The sequence below is a fragment of the Heptranchias perlo genome, chromosome 13, assembly GCF_035084215.1.
Source record: "Heptranchias perlo isolate sHepPer1 chromosome 13, sHepPer1.hap1, whole genome shotgun sequence".
NCBI classification, from domain to species: Eukaryota; Metazoa; Chordata; class Chondrichthyes; order Hexanchiformes; family Hexanchidae; genus Heptranchias; species Heptranchias perlo.
Window position 1 is genome coordinate 16,856,282 of NC_090337.1, and position 24,180 is coordinate 16,880,461.

Consider the following 24,180-nt stretch of genomic DNA (forward strand, 5'->3'; position numbering starts at 1 on the left):
CATTTTTGTCCCTAATGGGCCCTATTTTTTCCCTAGTCATCCTCTTAACCTTAATATACTTATAAAACATCTTAGGATTTTCCTTTATTTTGCTCGCCAGTGTTATTTCATGGCCCCTCCTTGATCTCCTAATTTCTTTTTTAAGTATCCCCCTGCACTTTTTGTACTCCTCTAGGGCTTCCTCTGTTATATTAAAAACAGATAGCTTTTGTTCGCTGGTGGGGTTACGTGTAGCATGACATGAACCCAAGATCCCGGTTGAGGCTGTCCTCATGGGTGCGGAACTTGGCTATCAATTTCTGCTCGACGATTTTGCGTTGTCGTATGTCTCGAAGGCCGCCTTGGAGTACGCTTACCCGAAGGTCGGTGGCTGAATGTCCTTGACTGCTGAAGTGTTCCCCGACTGGGAGGGAACCCTCCTGTCTGGCGATTGTTGCGCGGTGTCCGTTCATCCGTTGTCGCAGTGTCTCGCCAATGTACCATGCTCTGGGGCAATTTCCTGCAACGTATGAGGTAGACAACGTTGGCCGAGTCACAGGAGTATGAACTGTGCACCTGGTGGGTGGTGTCCTCTCGTGTGATGGTGGTATCTGTGTCGATGATCTGGCATGTCTTGCAGAGGTTGCCGTGGCAGGGTTGTGTGGTGTCATGGACGCTGTTCCCCTGAAAGCTGGGTAATTTGCTGCGAACGATGGTCTGTTTGAGGTTGGGTGGCTGTTTAAAGGCGAGTAGTGGAGGTGTGGGGATGGCCATAGCAAGGTGTTCATAGTCATCGATGACATGTTAAAGGCTGCGGAGAACATGGCGTAGCTTCTCCGCTCCGGGGAAGTACTGGATGACGAAGGGTACTCTGTTGGTTGCGTCCCGTGTTAGTCTTCTGAGGAGGTCTATGCGATTTTTCGCTGTGGCCCGTCGGAACTGTCGATCGATGAGTCGAGCGTCATATCCCGTTCTTACTAGGGCGTCTTTCAGCGTCTGTAGGTGTCCATCGCGTTCCTCCTCGTCTGAGCAGACCCTGTGTATTCGCAAGGCCTGTCCATAGGGGATGGCCTCTTTGACGTGGTTAGGGTGGAAGCTGGAAAAGTGGAGCACCGTGAGGTTGTCCGTGGGCTTGCGGTAGAGTGAGGTGCTGAGGTGCCCGTCTTTGATGGAGATTCATGTGTCCAAGAAAGAAACTGATTCTGAGGAGTAGTCCATGGTGAGCTTGATGGTGGGATGGAACTTGTTAATGTTATCGTGTAGTCTCTTTAGTGATTCTTCGCCGTGGGTCCATAGAAAGAAAATGTCGTCGATGTATCTGGTGTATAGCGTTGGTTGGAGGTCCTGTGCAGTGAAGAAGTCCTGCTCGAACTTGTGCATGAAAATGTTGGCGTATTGGGGTGCGAATTTGGTCCCCATGGCTGTTCCATGTGTTTGGGTAAAGAACTGGTTATCGAAGGTGATCCCTCTCTCTCTGTTTTTTTTGTTCTGGCCGTTTGTATATTCGGTGGCCCTGTAGGTAACACCTATCTGTCTGAACACTTTGGTTGCCTTGGCAACAGGCAGTTGAAAAGACCATCTGTAATCACCAGGTATTGTTCTGTGATTTATAAATGCGAGAGGTTCGAGGATTTCTTGACATTCACCTGAGGAAGGAGGAAGCCTCCGAAAGCTTGTGAATTTTAAAATAAAATTGCTGGACTATAACTTGGTGTTGTAAAATTGTTTACAATTGTCAACCCCAGTCCATCACCGGCATCTCCACATCATACTTGCAATAGACAGTGTCGGGTGGTCTTGCAGTACTGTTAGTGGCATTTAAAATAGTGAGCTGAACAAGGTGGCCTGCTCGGGTTTCCTCTGGGAATTGAACATAACAGGGAGCATTACTGGCCACGCAGAGCAGGACAAGCTGCTCGGAGAGGGAGGAGGAAGAGGCGCAGGGCACGCAACAGGAGGCCAAATCCCATGAGGGCCTTCAGGGACCAATTCCCCTACCTCGACTTTAGCGACGACCAGTGCATCTGACGGCTGCAGTTCACGAAAGATGTCGTGACTGAGATTTGTCAACTGCTGCAGCCACAGCTGCAACCTCAGAGCAGGGCAAGAACAGCATTTCCTGTGGTTGTCAAGGCAACCGTGGCGCTTAATTTTTACAGCTCCGGCTCCTTTCAGGCTGCTGCTGGCGATATAAGCAACATCTCACAGTTTGCAGTGCACTGCTGTATAAGGGAGGTCACTGAGGCTCTGTACACACTCCGAAACCAGATGTGTCACGTTCCATCTTGACAGAGACAAGCAGCGTGAGCGAGCACGAGGGTTTGCTCACATTGCAGGCTTCCCCATGGTGCAGGGTGCCATTGACTGCACACATATTGCTCCACATCAGAACTCGGCCATATTCATCAACAGAAAGGGATTCCACTCCCTCAATGTGCAGCTGGTTTGTGACCACACGCAGCGCATCATGCAGGTCAATGCCCACTATCCTGGCAGTAGTCATATCATGACTCCTTCATTCTGCAACAGTCTAATGTGCCACCTATATTTCAACCAGTACGGCAAGTCAAAGGCTGGCAACTGGGTGACAAGGGTTATCCCCTCATGAAGTGGCTCATGACTCCGGCCCGCAGCACATATACAAGCGCACAGCAGGCATAAAATGAGAGCCATGCTGCCACATGGAACATCGAGCACACCATAGGCGTCCTCAAGCAACGTTTCTGCTGCCTGGACCGCTCTGGAGGAGCCCTGCAGTACTCAGCCGATCGGGTATCAAGATTTGTCATTGTATGTTGCATGTTGCATGACCTCGCCATTATGAGGCTCCGCTATCCAGCGAGAAGCCCTTCACATTATGCGCAGGCTTTCTGGCAGGCTTTCCACTGCACCAAGCCTTCTTCTGTAGCCAGGTCCATCGAAGTCATCATCTGACTCCGCTGCAGCAGAACGAGTGAGCGACCTCGCGCTCCGGCGAGCTGGCACCTGCGGTATCCGTTCCCCCTGCCCCTGTTCCTGCACATTTGTGTTCGGTGTCTCACCATGTGCAGATCCCTCCTCTATCCTAGCCTCTAAAGTATGCGCAGCGTTAGTCTCTGAGCTGGTGACTGCGAGTGTAAGATCGAGTGACAGTGTGTCTGCATCATTGCTATTGTCTTCCTCTGCCTCCTCTGACGGTGCTGGTTCCAGGTCTTGGGTATCTGAAATGACAAAGAAACGTGGGTTGGGTTGTGGTGAGGGGAGAGGAGGAAGTAAACGTGCTGACACCATCTTCAACACCTGACTAAGAAAGGATTGTGGGCTGAGGGAGTTGTGGGAAGTGAGAAGGAGGATTAGGTCGGCAGAGACCCTCATCATTGATATCTCCAGCACCGCCAGTGGCCATGGCTGCAGGGACGGCCCACCTAATGATCAACAGCACTGTCTCATCCATGGGGGTGAGGACGTGTAGGCGCGCCTGTCCTCCTCCAGGTCTTTCCTGCTACCTAGTGTTATAGAAAACATAGAAAATAGGAGCAAGAGTAGGCCATTCGGCCCTTCGGGCCTGCTCTGCCATTCAAAATGATCATGGCTGATCGTCTAACTCAGTGCCCTGTTCCCGCTTTTTCCCCATATCCCTTGATCCCTTTAGCATTAAGAAATATATCTATCTCCTCCTTGAATACATCTAATGACTTGGCCTCCACTGCCTTCTGTGGTAGAGAATTCCACAGGTTCACCACCCTCTGAGTGAAGAAATTTCTCTTCATCTCGGTTCTAAATGGCATACCCCATATCCTGAGACTGTGACCCCTGGTTCTGGACTCCCCAGCCATGGAGAACATCCTCCCTGCATCTAGTCTGTCTAGTCCTGTTAGAATTTTATATGGTTCAATGAGATCACCTCTCATTCTTCTAAGTTCAAGTGAATATAGGCCTAGTCGACCCAATCTCTCCTCAGACGTCAGTCCTGCCATCCCTGGAATCAGTCTGGTAAACCTTCGTTGCACTCCCTCCATGGCAAGGACATCCTTCCTCAGATAAGGAGACCAAAACTGCACACAATACTCCAGATGTGGTCTCACCAAGGCCCTGTATAACTGCAGTAAGACATCCCTGCTCCTGTATTCAAATCCTCTTGCAATGAAGGCCAACATACCATTCGCCTTCCTAACTGCTTGCTGCACCTGAATGCTCGCTTTCAGCGACTGGTGTACAAGGACACCCAGGTCTCGTTGCACCTCCCTTTTTCCCAATCTATTACCATTCAGATGATAACGTGTCTTTGTTTTTACAACCAAAGTGGATAACCTCACATTTATCCACTTAATACAGCATCTGCCATGTTCTTGCCCACTCACCCAACTTGTCTAAATCACATTGAAGCCTCTTTGCATCCTCCTCACAGATCACATTCCACCCCAGCTTTGTGTCGTCTGCAAACATGGAAATGTTACATTTAGTTCCCTCATCCAAATCATTGATATATATTGTGAATAGCTGGGGCCCAAGCACTGATCCCTGCGGTACCCCACTAATCACTGCCTGCCACCCGGAAAAAGACCCGTTTATTCCTACTCTCTGTTTCCTGTCTGCCAACCAATTCTCAATCTATGCCAGTATATTCCCCCAATCCCATGTGCTTTAATTTTGCACACTAACCTCTTGTGTGGGACCTTATCAAAAGCCTTCTGAAAATCCAAGTACACCACATTCACTGGTTCTCCCCTATCTATTCTACTAGTTATATCCTCAAAAAACTCCAGTAGATTTGTTAAGCATGATTTCCCTTTCATAAACCCATGCTGACTTTGTCCAATCCCATTAATGCCCTCCAAGTGTTCTGTTATCAGATCTTTTATAATAGACTCGAGCATTTTCCCCACTTCTGATGTTAGGCTAACTGGTCTGTAATTCCCTGTTTTTTCTCTCCCGCCTTTTTTAAATAGTGGGGTTACATTTGCCACCCTCCAATCTGTAGGAACTGTTCAAGAGTCTATAGAATTTTGGGAGATGATCACCAATGCATCCACTATTTCCAGGGCCACTTCCTTTCGTACTCTGGGATGTAGATTATCAGGCCCTGGGGATTTGTCAGCAGTCAGCCCCATTAATTTCCCTAGCACTATTTTTTTTACGAATACTAGTTTCCTTCAGTTCCTCCCTCTCACTAGACCCATGGTTCCCTAACATTTCTGGGAGGTTATTTGTGTCCTCCTTTGTGAAGACAGAACCAAAGTATGTGTTTAATTGTTCTGCCATTTCTTTGTTCCCCATTATAATTTCCTCCATTTCTGAGTGTAAGGGACCTACATTTGTCTTCACTAATCTTTTTCTCTTGACATATTTATAGAAGCTTTTACAGTCAGTTTTTATGTTCCCTGCTAGTTTACTCTCATACTCTATTTTTCCCCTCTTAATCAATCTCTTTGTCCTCCTTTGCTGAATTCTAAACTGCTCCCAATCCATAGGCTTGCCGCTTTTTCTGGCAATTTTATAGGTCTCCTCTTTGGATCTAATACTATCCCTAATTTCTTTTGTAAGCCATGGTTAAGCCACCCTTCCTGTTTTATTTTTGTGCCAGACAGGAATGAATAATTGTTGTAATTCCTGCACACGTTCTTTAAATATTAGCCATTGTCTATCCACCGTCATCCCTTTTAGTAAAGTTCCCCAATCTATCATAGCCAACTCGCACCTCATACTTTCGTAATTTCCTTTATTTAGATTCAGGACCCTAGTTTCGGATTCAACTACTTCACGCTCCATTTTAATGAGGAATTCTATCATGTTATGGTCGCTCTTCCCTAAAGGACCTCGCACAACAAGATTGTTAATTAATCCTTTCTCATTGCACAATACCCAGTCTAAGATCGCCTGTTCTCTAGTTGGTTCCTCAACGTATTGGTCTAGAAAACCATCACGTACACACTCCAGGAATTCCTCCCCCACAGTATTATTGCTAATTTGGTTTGACCAATCTATATGTAGACTAAAGTCACTCATGATTATAGTTGTATCCTTCTTGCATGCGTCTCTAATTTCCTGTTTAATGCCCTCCCCTACATCTCCACTACTGTTTGGGGGCCTATAGACAACCCCCACCAACGTTCTCTGCCCCTTGGTGTTTCTTAGCTCCACCCATACAGATTCCACATCGTGATTTTCCGAGCCAATATCCTTCCTCACTATTGCATTGATTTCCTCCTTTACTAACAACGCTACCCCACCTCCTTACCCTTTTTGCCTGTCCTTCCTAAATATTGAATACCCCTGGATGGTCAGTTCCCACCCTTGGTCACCCTGCAGCCATGTCTCTAATCGCAACTATATCATAACTGTTAATATCTATCTGCACTGTTAATTCATCTAGCTTATTGTGAATGCTCCGTGCATTAAGACACAATGCCTTTAGACTTGTCTTTTTAAGATTGCTAGTCATCTTAGTTTTATTTTGCACTATGGCCCTACTTGTTTTTCGCCCTTGTTTTCTCTGCTTTCCACAATTGCTTCTTCCCTTTCTGTCTTTTGTTTCTATCCTTGTTTCCCCCTCCTCTGTCTCCCTGCTCAGGTTCCCATCCCCCTGCCATTCCAGTTTAAACCTTCCCCAACAGCACTAGCAGACACCCCCACGAGGACAACGGTCCCGGTCCTGCTCGGGTGTAACCCGTCCCACTTTTACAGGTCCCACCTTCCCCAGAACCAGTCCCAATATCCCAGAAATCTAAATCCCTCCCTCCTACACCATCCCTGCAGCCACACATTCATCTGGTCTATTCTCCTGTTCCTATACTCACTAGCACGTGGCACTGGTAGTAATCCTGAGATCAGAAGATGTGCCACCTTCTCCTGCAAGAAAGAGGGAAGTGTGTCAGTGAGTGTCCTGCAAGACGTTTGGGTGATGTGGCTGTCATGGATGAATAGCTGCCAATATGTGTGACCTGCGAGTTGTGTGTGTGCAGCTCCAACAGTGGTAATATGTGAGGGTGAGATGCAGCATCTGATTCGCAGGGTTGCGTACGGATCGAAAGGTTTGTTGTTAGGTGGGTGACAGGGGGTGTAGTTCATGCAGCAGTGGAAGAGGCTAGTGGTGCAGTTGGTAGGATGTGCCACTTGACAATTGAACGCACTCACCTTGACCACTCGTGTCAAATCATTGAACTTCTTTCTGCACTGCATCCATGTGCGTGGAGTGATGTTCCTGGCATTGACCTTGTCCGCCACAGCCTCCCACTGCCTCTTGAAGATGTGTCTGGAAGTCCACCAGCACCCCCTGCGGATAGAGGATGGTCCTCCGTCTGTCCACCTCTTCCACCAGGGCCTCCAGTGCACCATCTGAGAATCTTGGTGCACGCTCTCTCACAGGCACAGCCGTTCTTCAAATCTTCCAGCCCAGGAATCACTTCACACACTACTTATTGCAGTCACAGAGCACCTCCTCTTTAAGAGGTGCAGGCTGCCTTTAAGTAGTGCTAGCCACTCCCAATATCGTGCAGCCACTCACAGCACAGGTAGCACTGGCTGCACACAGCAATCATGTATATCATCAGGCAGCACGAATGTTAGGTGCTGCCTGCATCTCAAAGACCAGGTGCGGGTTAGTCGCGGACCGCGATCCCACGCCCGTTTTCGGGGGTTAACTAATTTAACCCTTCAGAACTTCCTACTGAAAGTGGGGCAGAGTGGCTGACTCATGTACCTCTTAGTAGGAAGCAAATGAGCAATGCTCAAGGCCATCTCCCCAATAAGAGAAAATGGTCAGCATAGAGAAAGTAGAGGAGCAGAGAATGGGGGAAAAAAAGTAATTAAACAACTGAGTGCCATAAGACTTTCTTCTTTCTCTTAAGCTGTCATACATTGTGGTCCATTCCCTGACCAAGAGGGTGGACAATCGACCTGTTCCCAAGCAGTGGCCAATACCATTCTGTAACCAGCTATGAAAGGATGCAGGCTAGGATCTTCCTTTCCTCCATAAGGTGAAGCTCTTTGCTTCCATTGACATTTAGGCTGAGGATATGAACTCACTGTAGAAGGAAACTGAGGGTGCAAACCCATATTAGGGCTTGAGCACGTAATCTAGCTGATTCCACTGTACTATTCAGGAAGCGCTGCATTGTTGGAGGTGCCATCTTTTGGAAGAAATGTTAAACAGACATCCTGTCAGCCTGTTCAAGTGGACATTAAAGATTCCATGACATTATCTGAAAAGGTGCAGGGATTTCTCCCAGTGTTCTGGTCAACATTCCTCCCTCAAACAATACCACCTAAAAACACCTGTTGACTGTCGTTCATCTGATTATAAGATGTTAGTGGTGCAGAATGACTGCCACATTTACCCACATAACGTTTTGACAAGGAAAATTTTCTATATATTTGCAAGTGTTATTATTAAATTACTAATGAGCTGTATCACACTGCTATAACTGGATGACATTTAGTTCTTAGAATTAAGAATAGAAAGCCTCATCAACTAGCCAACTTGGTTAAGACTTAAATATACAGAAATCCAACACAATAGTTGGGCGTATTTATATCAAAACTATTTATATTAGGGATCATTTTAAATCATCAGCAGTATTGATGTGTAAAAACAGTATACGGGGAAGAGAGAGACTGTTGTATATTTGATTTTTTTTTCAAAAACAAATATCAAAACCCCTCATTCACTATTAATCATAAATCCTGATGATCTGGTTTGGCTTAACTCAATCCCAACTGACGTTTTAAATTGAATCAATGGTGAAACATGAATATGTGTGCCAATCTTTTTATAGTACTCTCTTGGCTGTTTGTACACTCCTAACAGTGTTGAATTTTTTTTAAGTCCCTTAATGGCAGTCACCATTTAATTAATAACATCTCAAAAGGGATGTTTTGACTGTGAAAGAAGTTGCTTGAAACCATATAAAACACTCAGGTTTGTGATTTTTTTTTATAAGCACTCAGTCCAACTGGAACACAACCAGTACTTATCTGGTGCCTGCTTATTTTTAGAATTCTAAAGTCAGCAAGAATTCTGTGGTCTGGTGTGCTTGGTGCTTCAGTTTCATAATGGACTGTATTCCTAGTGATTTTAGTCCTTGTGAATTATAAATGCGTTACAGCATTATTGGAATCTTAACAGATCTGTGGGAGTGTGCCATATCTTCCTCTCCCTTAATGCAAAATGAAAATAATAAATGTTGAAGTCACTGAAAATGAACAGTGAAAAAACATTGCTGACAGTGCAGTATTTTGTAAATGAAAAAGGAAGATAAGTGGTTGTGACGGTACGATGGATCAAACAGTTGATCTGCTGTGCCACAAGTATGTGGTCTATCTCCAATTCCCTATTCCCGAGATACTCTTAATATTCCCTTGGCACTTGTGGTCTGTCTCCCCTTCACCTGTAATCCTCAGCAAGATGTGCTGATTCACATTTTGGGACCTTAATTCACAGCCTGCCTTGCCCACGTTGTCCAGGATAGATTCTGTGCTGGTCCTTCTTCTTATTCTTTGCCACAAAAAGGCAAATGAGAGTTATTAGGAGTCGGTGTTGCCCCACTTTCCATAGACCAAGCGAAAGAGCCTTATTAAAATAGAACCACTGGCCTACAAGTTTTATTTTTCTTTCTCTTTCTGTGGATAGTGCCTGCCTGCTTCACAATTTCCCACAGTGACATGACTGAAATCAGGAGCTCACCATGTGAGGAATTGTAGACACAGATCAAGGTCCATTTACTTTGCTGCTATAACATTCCTGAGAGCAATCCTTCAGCAACACATTAGTTGGGATTGTGGCCCCTGACAAAAAGTTAATGGGCCAGAGTTTACTGTAGCCGGCGAACGAACAGCATGTGCCATTCGTTAGACTCGCCCTTGCCCATTTAATTTCCATGAGCTTTTGCACGGCAAGTTGCTGTAAGTGAGAGCTCGAAACAGCACAGGGCCCTCTACAGGGCATCTGGGACCTGTGTGAACATGGCAAGCAACTGTGTATCTCCTTAACCAATCAGCTTGAAGAATTGTTAATGAACGGCGGAGTGGCGCATCTTGGACAGCAACATCTGGATTTTCATGTTTAATCGCACATCTGCCCTCGCCTGAAGTTTCTGTGCGATTTTCGCATAGATAACAGTGAGCGCCATTAGCCTCATCGTTATTTTGACAGTAAATTCTGGCCCAATGAGTTACTACTGTATGTGACAAGTCTCTGATTTCACACAGGCTGTCAGCGGCGGCACTAAATGGAAGCAAAGCTCTTCCCCAAGGTTGAGATGGAAGGGGAAAAATATCAGAAGGAAGAGCCAACATTACTCAGACCACAAGACTGAATTACAGTTTGAAACTCATTTCCAGACATATTTTTTGGTGAAATTGTTTGCTTATTATAAAGGTGTGGCATGTCAGTCTTGGGAAATGGGGCACTTTTCTACTTTTAGCACTCGTACGTCGGGCTGGAATACGCGGGGTCTGTAGAAGGTCACATATTCTGTATAGGGACTGCGGGCACCTGTGCCACTGGTGTGCATCAGGCCAGAAAGTCCAGTGGTTTTTGACAGTTATGGGAGGAAGAAGGGGATGCCAAGGCACCTCCAGTAACTTGCTCATATTGCTCCTTTATAAGTGGGGTCAAACAATTCACCTCAAATTTCTAACCTGTTTGAGGGTACATCTCACAGTCAAATCCTGGACCCCCCCCCCAACCGCAGGTGGTTCCCACGTCCATCAAGGAAGGAGGCTGGTCTGCCTCTTCTCTTCGGATATACCAGCCTCTGGAAATGCTGAAACCTTTAGTGAGGCTGAGAACTCCCAACTTAGGTAGTCCCCAGCACTGGCTCCTCCCTCACCATGTCGCTAGCTTGGAGGCTAGCCCTTACAAGCCATTGAATCTCCCGGTGCAGGCCAAAACCCAGCATATCTTCTGGCCTCTACACTGCACTCTGCCAGAGTTACAGCTGAGGATTTTGGGCCCCAATATGCTTAGCCCAAGCCTCAGAACGGCACACAATTTGAATTAGTGGAGTATTTACTTTCCTACACTAGCTCTCCTAACGGCTTCTTCAAATGAGACAGCTAATTTATTATCTTTTACATTATACATACTACAGTATGTTTTGATTTTTAAAGTTTATCTTTTACTTTTGTAACAGAATTCTGTACAGTATCGTCTTTTTAGTTTGTGCCTGCTGAAAGTTGGGCAAAATACAGAAAGAAAGAACTTGCATTTATATAGCGCCTTTCACAACCTCAGGACGTCCCAAAGCGCTTTACAGCCAATGAAGTACTTTTGAAGTGTGGTCACTGTTGTAATGTAGGGAAACGTGGCAGCCAATTTGCGCACATCAAACACCCAAAAACAGCAATGAGATGAAAGACCAGATAATCTGCTTTCATGATGTTGCTTGAGGGAAAAATGTTGGTAAGGGCACTGGGAGAACTCCCCTGCTCTTCTTCAAATGGTGCCATGAATTGTTTATGTCCACTTGAGAGGTCAGACAGAGCCTCAGTTAAAATCTTATCTGAAAGACAGCACCTCCAACAGTGCAGCTCTTCACTCTTTCCTATGGAGCCACTCAGGATTGTAATGAGAATGTTCCCTGTCAGTGATATCAGTGATGCCAGCAAGCAGGAAGTCTTAGCTTGAGGGTCACCATGCAGGTAAGAAGATTGACATTTTTTCAAAAGGGTCCATCAGCTTCTTGCAAGTATGTTATTTGTTTCTATAAAATGGGTAGAATACTATGAATAGAAAGTACTTACCCTGGACTTTCTTTCCCATTAACATCTTTTTGTATTTTGTTGGTGCAAAGCTAAAAAGAGCTACAGTCTAGAATGTGTTTACTTTTGTTTCTATCACACTTTCCAATCAATTGAATTTAAAAGCAATAGCAATACCCAAACTCAAAACGAATGCAGTCACAAATTAGTCAGCTGCTTCTGAAAAGGAATATAATGTACAAACAGCACAATGTAAGTGAAATGGTAATAAAGATGACAGCTATTTAAAGCTGAAAGCACAAGCATTGTAAGATTAATATGCTTTCTGCTCTTTCATCACAATATAGCATTGTCATTTTATTTTAGCAGTGAGTTACTGAGATATAAACTATACATATATTACATATTATACTGCTGTCTCCTTTATGAGCCAAAACTTTATAGTCATAAAGTAACACAGCTACAGAAACTCCTTAGACAGAAAAATAGTAATACTCACAAATAGACCACAAAATCGTGGAGGCTTTAGGTGTGAAATTTAGCCAGTCTCAAAATATTTGCAGTGCAAATATTTTTAGGCTAACAGTACTTGCTGTATAAACTGTTGATTTTAAGCTGACTAAAGGTGATGGCAGGAGTACATGTAGACAATGTTCATACTGTTTCCCTCTGAGATTTAGAATTCAAGTCAGGCTGGTGCTCACAAATCAAAATGGCAAACAGAAGCATATATAGTTGCATGGCATTATCTGATGCCCTACACAATGAAGTGTTAGGACAAAGCATGTATCTCTGATTCTACACATGGCAGCTCCCTTATCGTTGCAATGTAAGATACAGAGTAGATTTCCAGCTGATTCTTCATGTGAGGGGTGGGGGGAGGGGGAATCGGGGTACGAGTCACCGTACACCAATTTGTCAGACCTCCTGGCAGCTGGCTATGGGGAAGCATTGGCAGAAGATTGGGATCAAGTCTCCTGCCCACCCCCTTGGCCAGGAGTGTGTGGTACAGAGAAGAAAAGGTGACAAAAATATCTTTTAAAAACCTTTAATTATATAAGATAGAACAGGGAAAATAATAAACAATAATCAGAAAATATGGAAGCAATGATGTGATGGCGTTGGAGGTGCAGCGTGCTATTGAACAAGACAGTATGACGTTGGTTTGCACATACAGTATCTCAGCTGTGCTACTGGGAGAAGCAAAGAAGGGGGTTCCAGGCACTGCCCCACAGAGAGAGAAGGTAAATCAAAGGGAAAACAAAATCACCCTAGGGCCACTCTCACATCTCCCAGCAACTGGTTTAGGGGAACTCTTATCAGAGACCTAGGGCACTAATTTGGGTACTGTACCGCCCGTTATTTCTGCACTACACGGCCTGGCCAACATCTAAGATGGCGTCCTGGCTGTGCACGCACATTTCCAGCATAACGTGCGCCAGACGCCATCTTGGTATAGGAGTTAGCACATGCGCAAATACCAAATGCGCATATAAAGTAAAGAGAAAATGGATACAATCAGTGTGCAACGCTGATTTAAAGTGAGACACCATTTTGGGACTTAACGCTCAACTCAACACCCAGTCTTAACCATGACCATCTGAAGGTGTCTTAGAGTGCCTGGAGGACCCCCCACCAGCGCTATTTAAAGGGACTATGCAGGATTTACAGGTTAGTGGCTGGATTATTGCTTCTGGCTGCCGAGACATTTGTAACTGTTTTTGGAGGTCCCCTATACTTGAATACTAGGACGCGAGGACGTAGCCTAACATTTAGAGCCAGGATGTGCAGGAGTGAAGTTAGGAAACACTTCTACATACAGAGGGTGGGAGAAGTTTGGAACGTTCTTCTGAAAATGGTAGTTGATGCTAGATCAATTATGGATTCTAAATCTGAGATTGATAGATTTCTGTGCACCAAAGGTATTAAGGGATATGGGGCTAAAGCGGGTATATGGAGTTAGGTCACAGGTCCACCATGATCTCAGTGAATGGGGGAACAGGCTCGAGGGGCTAAATGCCACTGCCACTTGCTGCCTCCTGATATGCGCCACCTTCTCCTGCAAGAAAGCAGGATGTGTGTCTGGGTGATGTGCCTATCGTGGTTGAATAGCTGCCAGAGTGTGTGGTCTGTGAGATGTGGGTGGGCAGTTTGCAACAGTGGTAAAGTGTAAGGGTGAGAGGAAGCGTCTGGTTGGAAGATATGAGTACTGATGGAAAGAGTTCGTTGGTATGTGGGTGATGGGGGGTGTCGTGCGTGGAGCAGTGGCTGCAGCTCATGGTGTTGTTGATAGGCGATGCCACTTGACAGTTGACCTCACTCACCTTGACCACTCATATGAAAGCATTAAACTTCTGCCTGCACTGCATCCATGTTCATGAGGCTGTGCGCCTAGCATTGACTTTGTCCCCCGCTGCCTCCCACTGCCTTTTGGCCATTTGTCTGGAGGGCCTCTTGCCCGCCCACCCACGGATATAGGATGTCCCTCCTTCTATCCACCTCTTGCACCAAGGCCTGTAGTGCATCAGCAGAGAACCTTGGTGCATGCACTCTCGCAGGCCTGGTACAAACTCAGATCGGCAGATTGGTGAGGTCTGGCATGCAGATTGGAGGATGTGGGATTTAGTAGTGCGTCATCTTTATTCAATGTTTTAACATAGCTCATCAGTTTGTAAACATAGGGATGGGAGCTGCGTCTGTGTTTTGCATGTGCGATGTCTGATCTCCGTTCAGACTCCGTGCAGACAGCGGACTGTTATTTTCAGCAAATAACAGGTACCAGCTACCTTTAAGAGATTTTTAAGAGACAGCCTGCCTTTAAGAGATTGGAGCTCCCCTGCTGGTGGAAAGTACAAATTGCATTGAATCCTCGTTCAATGCTGATTCGGAATGCTGCTTGCAGGTAAGTCTTCAGGCCTGATGAAAGTCTTGTCCTGTCTGCACAGGGCCACTGGGCGCGGGGTAATAGCGGATTGCACTACCCGCGCCCAATAATAGGTCCTATCCAATTCTCCCCTCCCCCGCCGCAGAGCTGGTCAACTACCCTCTGTCTCAAGCGCTGTGTATTCTGCAGGGGCTACCTAGCTATAGAAAGGAGACAAAGTACATTGAAAAAATCACTGTCAGGATGCAGGAGAATTAGATAATCTGAACGCATTACCTGCAGTGGTCCCAGGATGGAACTGGTCGTGTACATAAAGAAAAGCCGCAGATAACTGAGAACGTTGCCAAAAGCAAACAGACCCTCTGCCACTAAAGTGGGGTGGAAAGCGTCCCAATCCTTCCTGTCTCCAATAGCATGAAACTGGAGAGACATTAGAAATGTTCATAGTTTGCATGAGGAATAACACGATTTAGAGATTAATCTTATTTTTTAAAAAACATTTTTAACATATGTATCCAGTGCACTCTGTCTTGACATCCGAATCCTCAAAAGAATACTTAAAGGGATTTGTTGTAAAATTTGGCCAGTCATTGACATATTTTTAGTCTGAGAAGTGAACGCATTCTCAAGTTCTCTCTGCAATGCAGAGTTGGTATTCTTAAGTTTATGTAGAAGATTAGTCACTCATGAGTCATTAATACGAAGAAACTATACATAGTAAAAAAACATAGAAAATTTGAACTCAAAGCTGCAGCACTTCTTGTGTAAGAAAACTAGAACTGTAATGCCTTCATTTTACATTCTAGATTTGGGCATGCATGAGCAAATAACAGTGGAATCCACCTTAAGTGCAAAACTGGGTCTGTGCTCATTACATTCTTTTTGACCACCCTTTCTCAATCAATTTGTGAGCACGCAATTTGTGGAGGATGTGTGCGCTCATCAAAATTGGGGTTAGCTAATTGCCTTGTGGTTCCTCCAGTAATGCTTTCTGCTCACCGGTGGACCTAAATTTAGGTCTAATTTTATGCATGGGACACATTCACTTGAATCAGTTCTCATCTGGCACGATTTTTTTTAATTTAGGGAGAAGATAAACATTGTCAAGTCTCTTTAGGGTGGTAAAGATGGATCAATAATAAAAAAAAATCGACAATCTTTAAAATTATCTTTAAAAGTCTAACATTATTAAAAAGCGATAGCATTTAATTTCTGCACCACATTTCCAGCATTACTGCATTGGTATGTTGAGAGCTGTTCCTCGTCACAGCTCAATTAACTCTGACGGAGGACTCTTGCACCAGTTTTCTTCTTACAACAGTAATGAAAACCATTACAATGCAACTGCTAAACAGTGTTGCATAATAGCGCAGGTACATATGCTTGTCAATGATGAGGAGGGTACAGAACTATAACAGCCAGGTGTAAAGGGCAACATACTGCAATACTGTGTTAGAAATCTAACATGCTATGTTATAAAGTCCATAGTTTATAGATTTCCACTCAAATTTCCCCAAATGTGGAATTGCCAATCTCAACTGTACAACTGTGGGAGTTACTGAGTCGAAGTCCAGCACTTGCCCACGGGCAAGAAGTGAAAATCTAAAGGAGAACCATCCTTGCTTTTCTTGCACATAGTCTGGTAGTCAGCTATGGTGCAGCATTGGTGTAGATCTGGAAATAGATCTACGTGCTAACCTTCCGGCCAGTGAAGGTGTGCAGTACAAGGAGACTGAAGGGGAAAAAAAGGCAAAGCAAGATTTTCAGAAGTTGGACTAATAATATAAATAAAATCATTGACTGTAATTCTCACAAGATGAATCAAAAATAAGTGTTTTCCCACAAGAGAGGGGAAAATTGGAGGGCAAGTCAACCCAGGCTACAGCCACATCCCTTCTAGTAGCTGGTTACACAATGACTTTGGCAGAATGCCCATTAACAGGTCACCTGTCTGCCCTCAATGTGGGGGAATGTGAGGGTTCTAAGTAAAATACTTACTTAATGGTTGAGCATTATATTTTTACAAAAATAATACTTACACTTGTTCATCATCATAAGCACATTTAGTCTATATAACACTGTAAATAGAGCATTGAGTCAGTAAAATATCTCGTGCAGGTAGCTTTATGATCAAATTCTCCAGTATTTTTCTAATTTTTTCAATATCTCCTTCCAGTTACTATAAGCAGGCAGTTCTCGCATCCAAACAAAATCACAGACTCACCCTTCTCTCTCCCATCTCTTGTTTACCTTATTATGAGCCACAACTTTGAGAGCAAAAGTTGCTAAATACAAGGAGTTCATGACAAAACTGAGTTGATTTCGAGACTCTTCCATAAAATCTTCCAGTCCATCATACCACAGTCTCTTCACATCTGACCACACCATTCCTGGAGACAAATTATACATTAGCACATTCCAGAGAAGAAACGATACATTCAAACCACTGATTCAACAATGTCTGGGTTTGCCCACTGCTCGCAGAGAATAATGACTCTGTTACTCAGGATTATTATCACTGCAATGCAACATATCTCATTTTGAAAACTACATTTTTTTATAAAAACAAATATTCAAAACAAGGTTGACTTTTCTTAAATTCAATAAAATTGTCTGGATAAATAGGATTTATACAAATTACACAGGGTTCAGTTAGAAGTAAAAACAGAACGTAACTATTATCTAGATGTGCAGACTCTATATTACATTCACTGACTATAGATAGATTATTCGGCAGATTGTTATTATTCATTGGCTGTTTCTATTTACATAATGCATTTAGGTGTGGGGACCAAGACTAATATCCTGCTTTGCTCAATCTCCAGAAATGCCCCACCCAATACAGCTGATTTTAAGAGTATGCTCACCAACTCTGAGGCTATGCTTCATCTTCTCAAGCTTCTTACTCCCCATATGATTTTCTCCTCTTATTGGTTCTTGCCTGGTCATACACCATCTGCATCCAAGTAGGTAGAGATGGCAGTCTTGTTACTATCCTTCCTGCCTTCTAAGACTCCTTAAAAAAAATCTCTTGTGACCATGCCTTCAATCACCCCTTAAATTCTCCCTTTTTCTCCATGGAGTCTATCTTTCCACACGTGGAGCACCCTCAGATGTTCTTTTATGTGAGGAGAGCTACAAGCTGCTGTTGTTGCCCTCCCCAGCCACTGCCAGTGCTGCTCTCAGCCAGCTATCAGAAGGGGTACTAAGTCACCCCTGTGGACACTCCTTATGTCACTTTCCTCCCCGTACTCCCAGGGAGTTATCTGGCCTCTATATGATGCCTCACCACATCAGCACAGCTGAACATAGGGAAGGAATGAAAACTGCACCCCACCATTACACGCCATCACACACAGTTTTTCAATCTATCATATCACTCTAAAAACAGTATGACTCTAGTCCACATTGCTCTCTCTGTGATTGCCTGACACTATAAATATAAAACTGACAATTTGGAAAGGAAACAAAACAAGGAATTCGTTTCTATTCATCACAGGTAGTGGTACGGGTAGCTTGCTGGCACTGATAAAATAGCTTATATGCTTGCATGATATGAGTATCAAAATTCAGAGAGCCAGACATTTAAATTTACTCCAAAAACAAGTTCTTAAATGACATGGCTCTAGGGGTGATAATGGTACAAAATTTATAAACCTTATTTAATTAATGAGATTTTCAAAATGGCCAATAAAATCTTCCACAGAGAGGCTAAAGTCACTTCACATAAAGATATGAAAATGCTCTCTATATTTATTAAAGACTAAAATTAAAATATAATTGATGCATACCGATGATTAAAAATGATATAAAATTTTATTGTATTATATGTTTTATACCACAACTCTCATCTAAAAACACTTGAGGTTGAAATTTCTCACAGCGCACGCAGTGTGTTGAATGGGAGTTAAGTATTTTGCACGGTTTTTAAATGCAATGCCAGGAACACACATTTGCTCATCGTGCTTTCTGGAACTGTGTTATGGGTACCCTAAAGTGAATGCATAACTAAGTGGCCAATCCAAAAGCACCTGCAAGACTATTCAATTAACTTAACATACATAATTGGTATAAATAGCACATTGTGAGCCAAGCCAGCTGTGGAGTTTGCAGTTCCTGGGAGAACTGTAGGATCAGCAAAGAAGATGTCAACTCTGATTCACTGATGACAGTCTTCAGCATAAAGCTAATGACATGAAAAGCAACACACCAATACCCAGAGGGTAAAGCAGGAATGGGAGGTGAGATCACATACCCAGATATCTGGAAAGACATCTGCTTGAAAGTATCAGACCTGAAAAAAAAGTACCCAAGGCGAGAAATAAAAATGAATATGCATATATGTAGGAAGCCATTGATGCCAATCAAAATAAATTACAGATGGCAGATATGTTTGCTGGACTAAATGGTCCAGTAACCTGCTGGAATCGCAGCTCAAAGGGAAGTAATGAGAATAGTTGAGGGTCTGGGCGGAGGGGGGCATGGGCAATGCCTTGCCCCAGTGGCAAGCAAGTGCCAGATTTTTTGGCTGCATGGGACAGGCGTGGGACAGGTATCAGAGACGCACCAAACTGGTGCTTGTGCTCACCTGCCCCAAGTTCTTCGTAGGTGAAATACTGGAAAGTAGCAGTATTGTTGCTCTTGTATTTAAGAAAAGAACAAGCCTCATAATTATAGAAGGATCTATCTCATCAATAGGACAAGCTTGCCAAAGACTATTCTTTGGACATAGATAAGCAAGGCCTGGGAGCATAAGTACATTTCTGCCATACTTAGGAAGTAGTTCATCAGTCCGGAATCAGTGGTCACCCTGTGATCATCATGGTTAGAATTACACACGACTACAGGGTCTCCAGGGAGCCTGATTCACTAATTAAATGTAGGTACTTGTGTATCAACATTTGGACACATGCATAATGGTGGTCAATTCTTACAGCAGTTCTGAATTAAAATTTATGGTTTGTGTGAGGATCCACTGGTTCACAAATACTTTTACAAAGTTCTTGTTCTTTCTTTTGCCAATTTTCTCTATTCCTCTCCCAAAGCCCGGGGTGGATACTGGGATGGGAGCCAGCAGACATCCAGTACCATGCCAAGTGACCATTCTTTACATCTCTTTCACACGTGTATCCAGACAGAGAGGCCCCAAAGATCCTGGCTTGGGAAAGGGAGTAACACTCATTTGCACCTGGCGGTGCCTAGAATATGGGCTGGAACCCAGCTCCACTGGGATTCCACCCTGTTTAGACAGAATATTTAAATTCCAATCAGAGATTCATAGACGGATCTTCCACTTGTCCTGCCCCCCACGACAAGGAGGCTGTCAGCCGTAGTTCCCTGGCGAGTCTCTTTGAGGCCTTCTGAACACCCTAAATTGTCGCTAGTGTCAGATTGACTCCACTGGGAGGCAAAGAACTACATAAAAGAAAAATTTTCTTTGGCCCACTGGGGCCTTGTGGGGAATTCAGGCAGAGTGACAAAGTGCCGCTCCACTTCAGAAGGGCAGATTGGGTTAGGCTGGGGCAGGTGCCACTGATGCACCCTTGCAGGCGCTAGTGGCCAGGCCCTAGATATGCAAATAACCCTATTTCCAGGATTTGGGACGAGGTCTCTGGCGATGTGGGCATGGTTTCTGCAGTGGAGTGGGGCCCCAGGAATTTCAAGACTAAAGTATTGGCAGGCTATTTGACAAGGGGCCATCACAGCTGAGTCCAATCCTGTCCTCACCCAACATCCACAATTGGACCCTTTACAGCAGGGATCACCAGACAGCAGTCAGGTCTGTCCTTCCTTTGTGTGAGGTACGCTGAGGGCAGTTGCAGGGTCTTTATCTTTGCCCCAGCTGGGATCTGGCAAGTACAGACTTGGGATTGAGCCTGGCGCCTTCCTTGTATACATGATTCAACATCACACCAAATGGTGCATTTATCCACTGAACCCTTGGAACAGCTATATAATGTTTTTTTTACTGAATTTTGGCTCAAAAAATTATAAACAAATATGCTTTATTCAAGATACATAATTCTTGGAACATAGGAACAGGAGTCGGCCATTTAGCCCCTCGTGACTGTTCCGCCATTCAATGAGATCATGGCTGATCTGTGACCTAACTCCATGTAGCCGCCTTAACCCCATATCCCTTTGGTTAACAAAAATCTATTAATCTCAGATTTAAAATTAACTATTGAGCTAGCATCAACTGCCGTTTGTGGAAGGGAATTCAAACTTCTACCACTCTTTGCGTGTAGAAGTATTTCCTAACTTCACTCCTGAAAGTTCTGGCTCTAATTTTTAGGCTATGTCTCTGGTCCTAGACTCCCCAACCAGCGGAAATAGTTTCTCTCTATCTACCCTATCAGTTCCCCTTACGATCTTGAAAACTTCAATCAAACCACCCCTTAATCTTCTATATTCCAGGGAATACAACCCTAGTTTGTGTAATCTCTCCTTGTAATTTAACCTTTGGGAGTCCAGGTATCATTCTAGTAAATCTACGCTGTACTCCTTCCAAGGCCAATATATCCTTCCTAAGGTGCCGTGCCCAGAACTGAACACAGTACTCCAGTGCTATAGAATTATATTGCACAGCAAGAAAGCACAATGGAAATGAAAATCAGACGATTTCTATAACAGGTGGCCGATCCGCAACGCCAGGTTTACGTCCAGGTGTTAAGTTAAAAATCTAACCTGATGATTCAGAAATTTGTTACAGTGCCAGTATAACAATATTAACCAACTGCCATTAGACTGCTAGTTAACTTTGTAAAACATTACCATCATTTGATAGCGGCAAATGAGTAATGCCAAACTATGATTTAATACAGTTTTTCCATCTCAGAGTGATATTTTTTACTTGGCTATTCCTTTCTCTTTATCTTTTCCCTCCCCCTCCCACTCCAGCCCCCACCCAAAAAAAAAGATCAAGGTAGAATTTTGGACCCTCAGTTATGGCTGAAGAAATAATCTTAGTATGAGAGCATTTTTATAAATTAATACAGATTTGACCATAATACTGCCAAGTGTCAGCAACTAAGTACACAGAGTCATCTCCATTTGCTTGGATTCTGTATTTCCAGAGCTTCCTATAACCAAGAAAATGTAAGTAAGCCTCAAATTTTTGACCTAAGTTCTCAGAAGTCAATCTCAGCACTTCCAGATGAACATATACAGAGGAACCTTGCAGAGGTTTGAATGGAACAGTTTCAATCTCTTTAAAAAAAAGTGGATGACCATCCAATTATCTAAAGTTTCACAAATTATAGTTAATTATTATAACCTTAGCAACAGAACATTTAAGTTGGAAAGTTAAAAATGGTAACAATTCTGTTCCTTACTACTTTTCACTTGATGATCAAATCACCCCAAAGATTGATTACGTCAAGTTATATACTGGTCCAATAAAAAAAAATCAAGTACTTTGTCTATGATGATTCTTGGGGACTGACAGAGCTGTGAAATAGTTTTCTACGGTGGTCTACTGAAATTTTTTCCGAGTGCAAAGTTTTGGCAGTCAATACACAGACTTTTCTGAAGTGATTTTGAACAATTCTATATCAAAGGCTTCATTTCTTGCAGAATCTCCGGTATCCCATTGCTAAAATGTTAAGAGCTCGGAGCCCCAGGTAGGCAGATCCCACAATTACATCTCCGAAATGTGTGCTAATCTACATTAACCTTTTAATAACACAAGACAAGATAGTTGCATTACAAAGTTATTATCAATATTAAAATGAATTTATGAATAGTGTATGATTCAAAGCATTGACGCTTTTCAAGCAAAATTAACTACTATTCATCTTAGAATCATAGAAATGTTGCAGTCAAGTCTAGAAGAGCGATCCATTTAGTTCCATTTCCCTGCCTCTTTCCCACACCAGTTTAAATGTTTTGTTTTCAAATATTTATCAAATTCCCCTTTACTTGGGATTCACAATTGAATACTGAAATTGAGCACCAGCGGAAAGGCAAAACTCACTGAAGGTAAATTTGACTTTGGCCGATAGTGTAAAACTAGTGATATCAGATCAACCACCCATTGTACATCTTTCCTGATTTTCATTTCCACTGAAGTCAGTGGAAACTTTTGAAAGGAATTATAATTTGAATTATTTTTGCTTAAAATATTGTATTTGTACTTTTACAAGTGTCAGTTTGGCTCAGTGGTTTTACTCGCCTCTGAATTAGAAGATTGTGGGTTAAAGTCCCACTTCAGGACTTTACCACATAATCTAGGCTGCTATTTCAGTGCTGTACTGAGGGAGTGCTGCATTGTTGGAGATTACATAGCATTTACAGCACAGAAACAGGCCATGCGGCACAACAGGTCCATGCCAGTATTTATGCTCCACACAAGCCTCCTCCCACCCTACTTCATCTAACCATTTCAGCATAACCTTCTATTCCTTTCTCCCTCATGTACTTATCTAGCTTCCCCTTAAATGCATCTATACCAATTGCCTCAACTACTCAATGTGTATCAAGTTTCATATTGTAACCACTTTCTGGGTAAAGAAGTTTCTCCTAAATTCCTTATTGGATTTATTAGTGACTATCTTATATTTATGGCCCCGAGATTTGGACTCCCTACAAGTGCCATCTATCAGATGAGATCATAGCTCAGGCCCCATCTGCTTGTTCAGAGGGATGTAAACGAATCCGTGACACATTTTTGAAGAAGAGCAGTGATTTCTCCTGGTCTCCTGGCCAACACTGACCCTTCAACCAACACCAGCAAAACATATTAACCGGTCATTCATCTCGTTGCTGTCTGTGGTACCTTGCTGTGTGCAAATTGGCTGCCATTTTGCCTACATAACAATGGTGACTGCATTTCCAAAGTGATCTATTGGCTGTAAAGCATTGGGATGTCATAATAAGGCACTATATAAATGCAAATTCTTTCTTTGTTCTTTTCTCGAACCATGAAGGAAGGAGAAGGCAATATATTAACATTTAAAGTTGTGTTTAAAATTTAAAGAAAAAATGTTGGTTTAAATAGGGGGCCATAACTTGGAAAGTGTGCTTTAATTTTTGCAAGTCGGATAAATGCAGATTATTATTATGCTTGTGACTTTTGGTTTCTTAAGAAAATATGGTTGAAAAAGAGTAAAAGACAGAGATGCTGCATACAGAAAAACATAATAAAAGAGCCACAAAACCACAACACGGAATGTCGATAGTAAGATCAAATGTTCAATTTCATACTAGAAGATGGAAGTGCCTTTATGGTGCCCATGACATATTAAATGTATTTATATATTTAATTGTGATATGAGTGGAAATAATTTATTTATTGATCTATCTGCATTGGGTAAGAAAAACAGCATTTCTTTATTTTCCAGGAACCAAGCAAAAGGCACTTACTTCACTCTCTCCAAGTACATCTCTCAAAAATGTTTTTCCAAATCCTTTCAGTGGCCAAGTGCACCTCCCCCGCCCTAGCACCACCACCCCCCGCCCCCTGAATCAGCCTGACCTCCATTGCACCAACAGCAACACCAATATAGATCCAGTAGTAAATAACAATGCACCCTAATTGCTGGCACTCACATATTTGTTATCTAATAGTACACCCTGCTTTTTAGAAATACAACATTTCTGTACATATTAGATAATAGCTTATCAATGGTCCATTGCTG

General features: G+C 43.3%; 1 protein-coding gene across 1 annotated transcript in view; it reads right to left on the reverse strand.

The window, feature by feature from the left end:
* Nucleotides 1-24,180, reverse strand: part of trpc1 (transient receptor potential cation channel, subfamily C, member 1) — a 68,177-nt gene that overhangs the window by 23,214 nt on the left and 20,783 nt on the right. Inside the window, exons 8-9 of the mRNA XM_067995041.1 lie at nt 16,793-16,932; nt 14,819-14,962 (exon numbers count right to left, since the gene is read on the reverse strand). Coding sequence (XP_067851142.1) covers nt 14,819-14,962; nt 16,793-16,932 — 284 coding nt within the window. The remainder of the gene's footprint in view (nt 1-14,818; nt 14,963-16,792; nt 16,933-24,180) is intronic.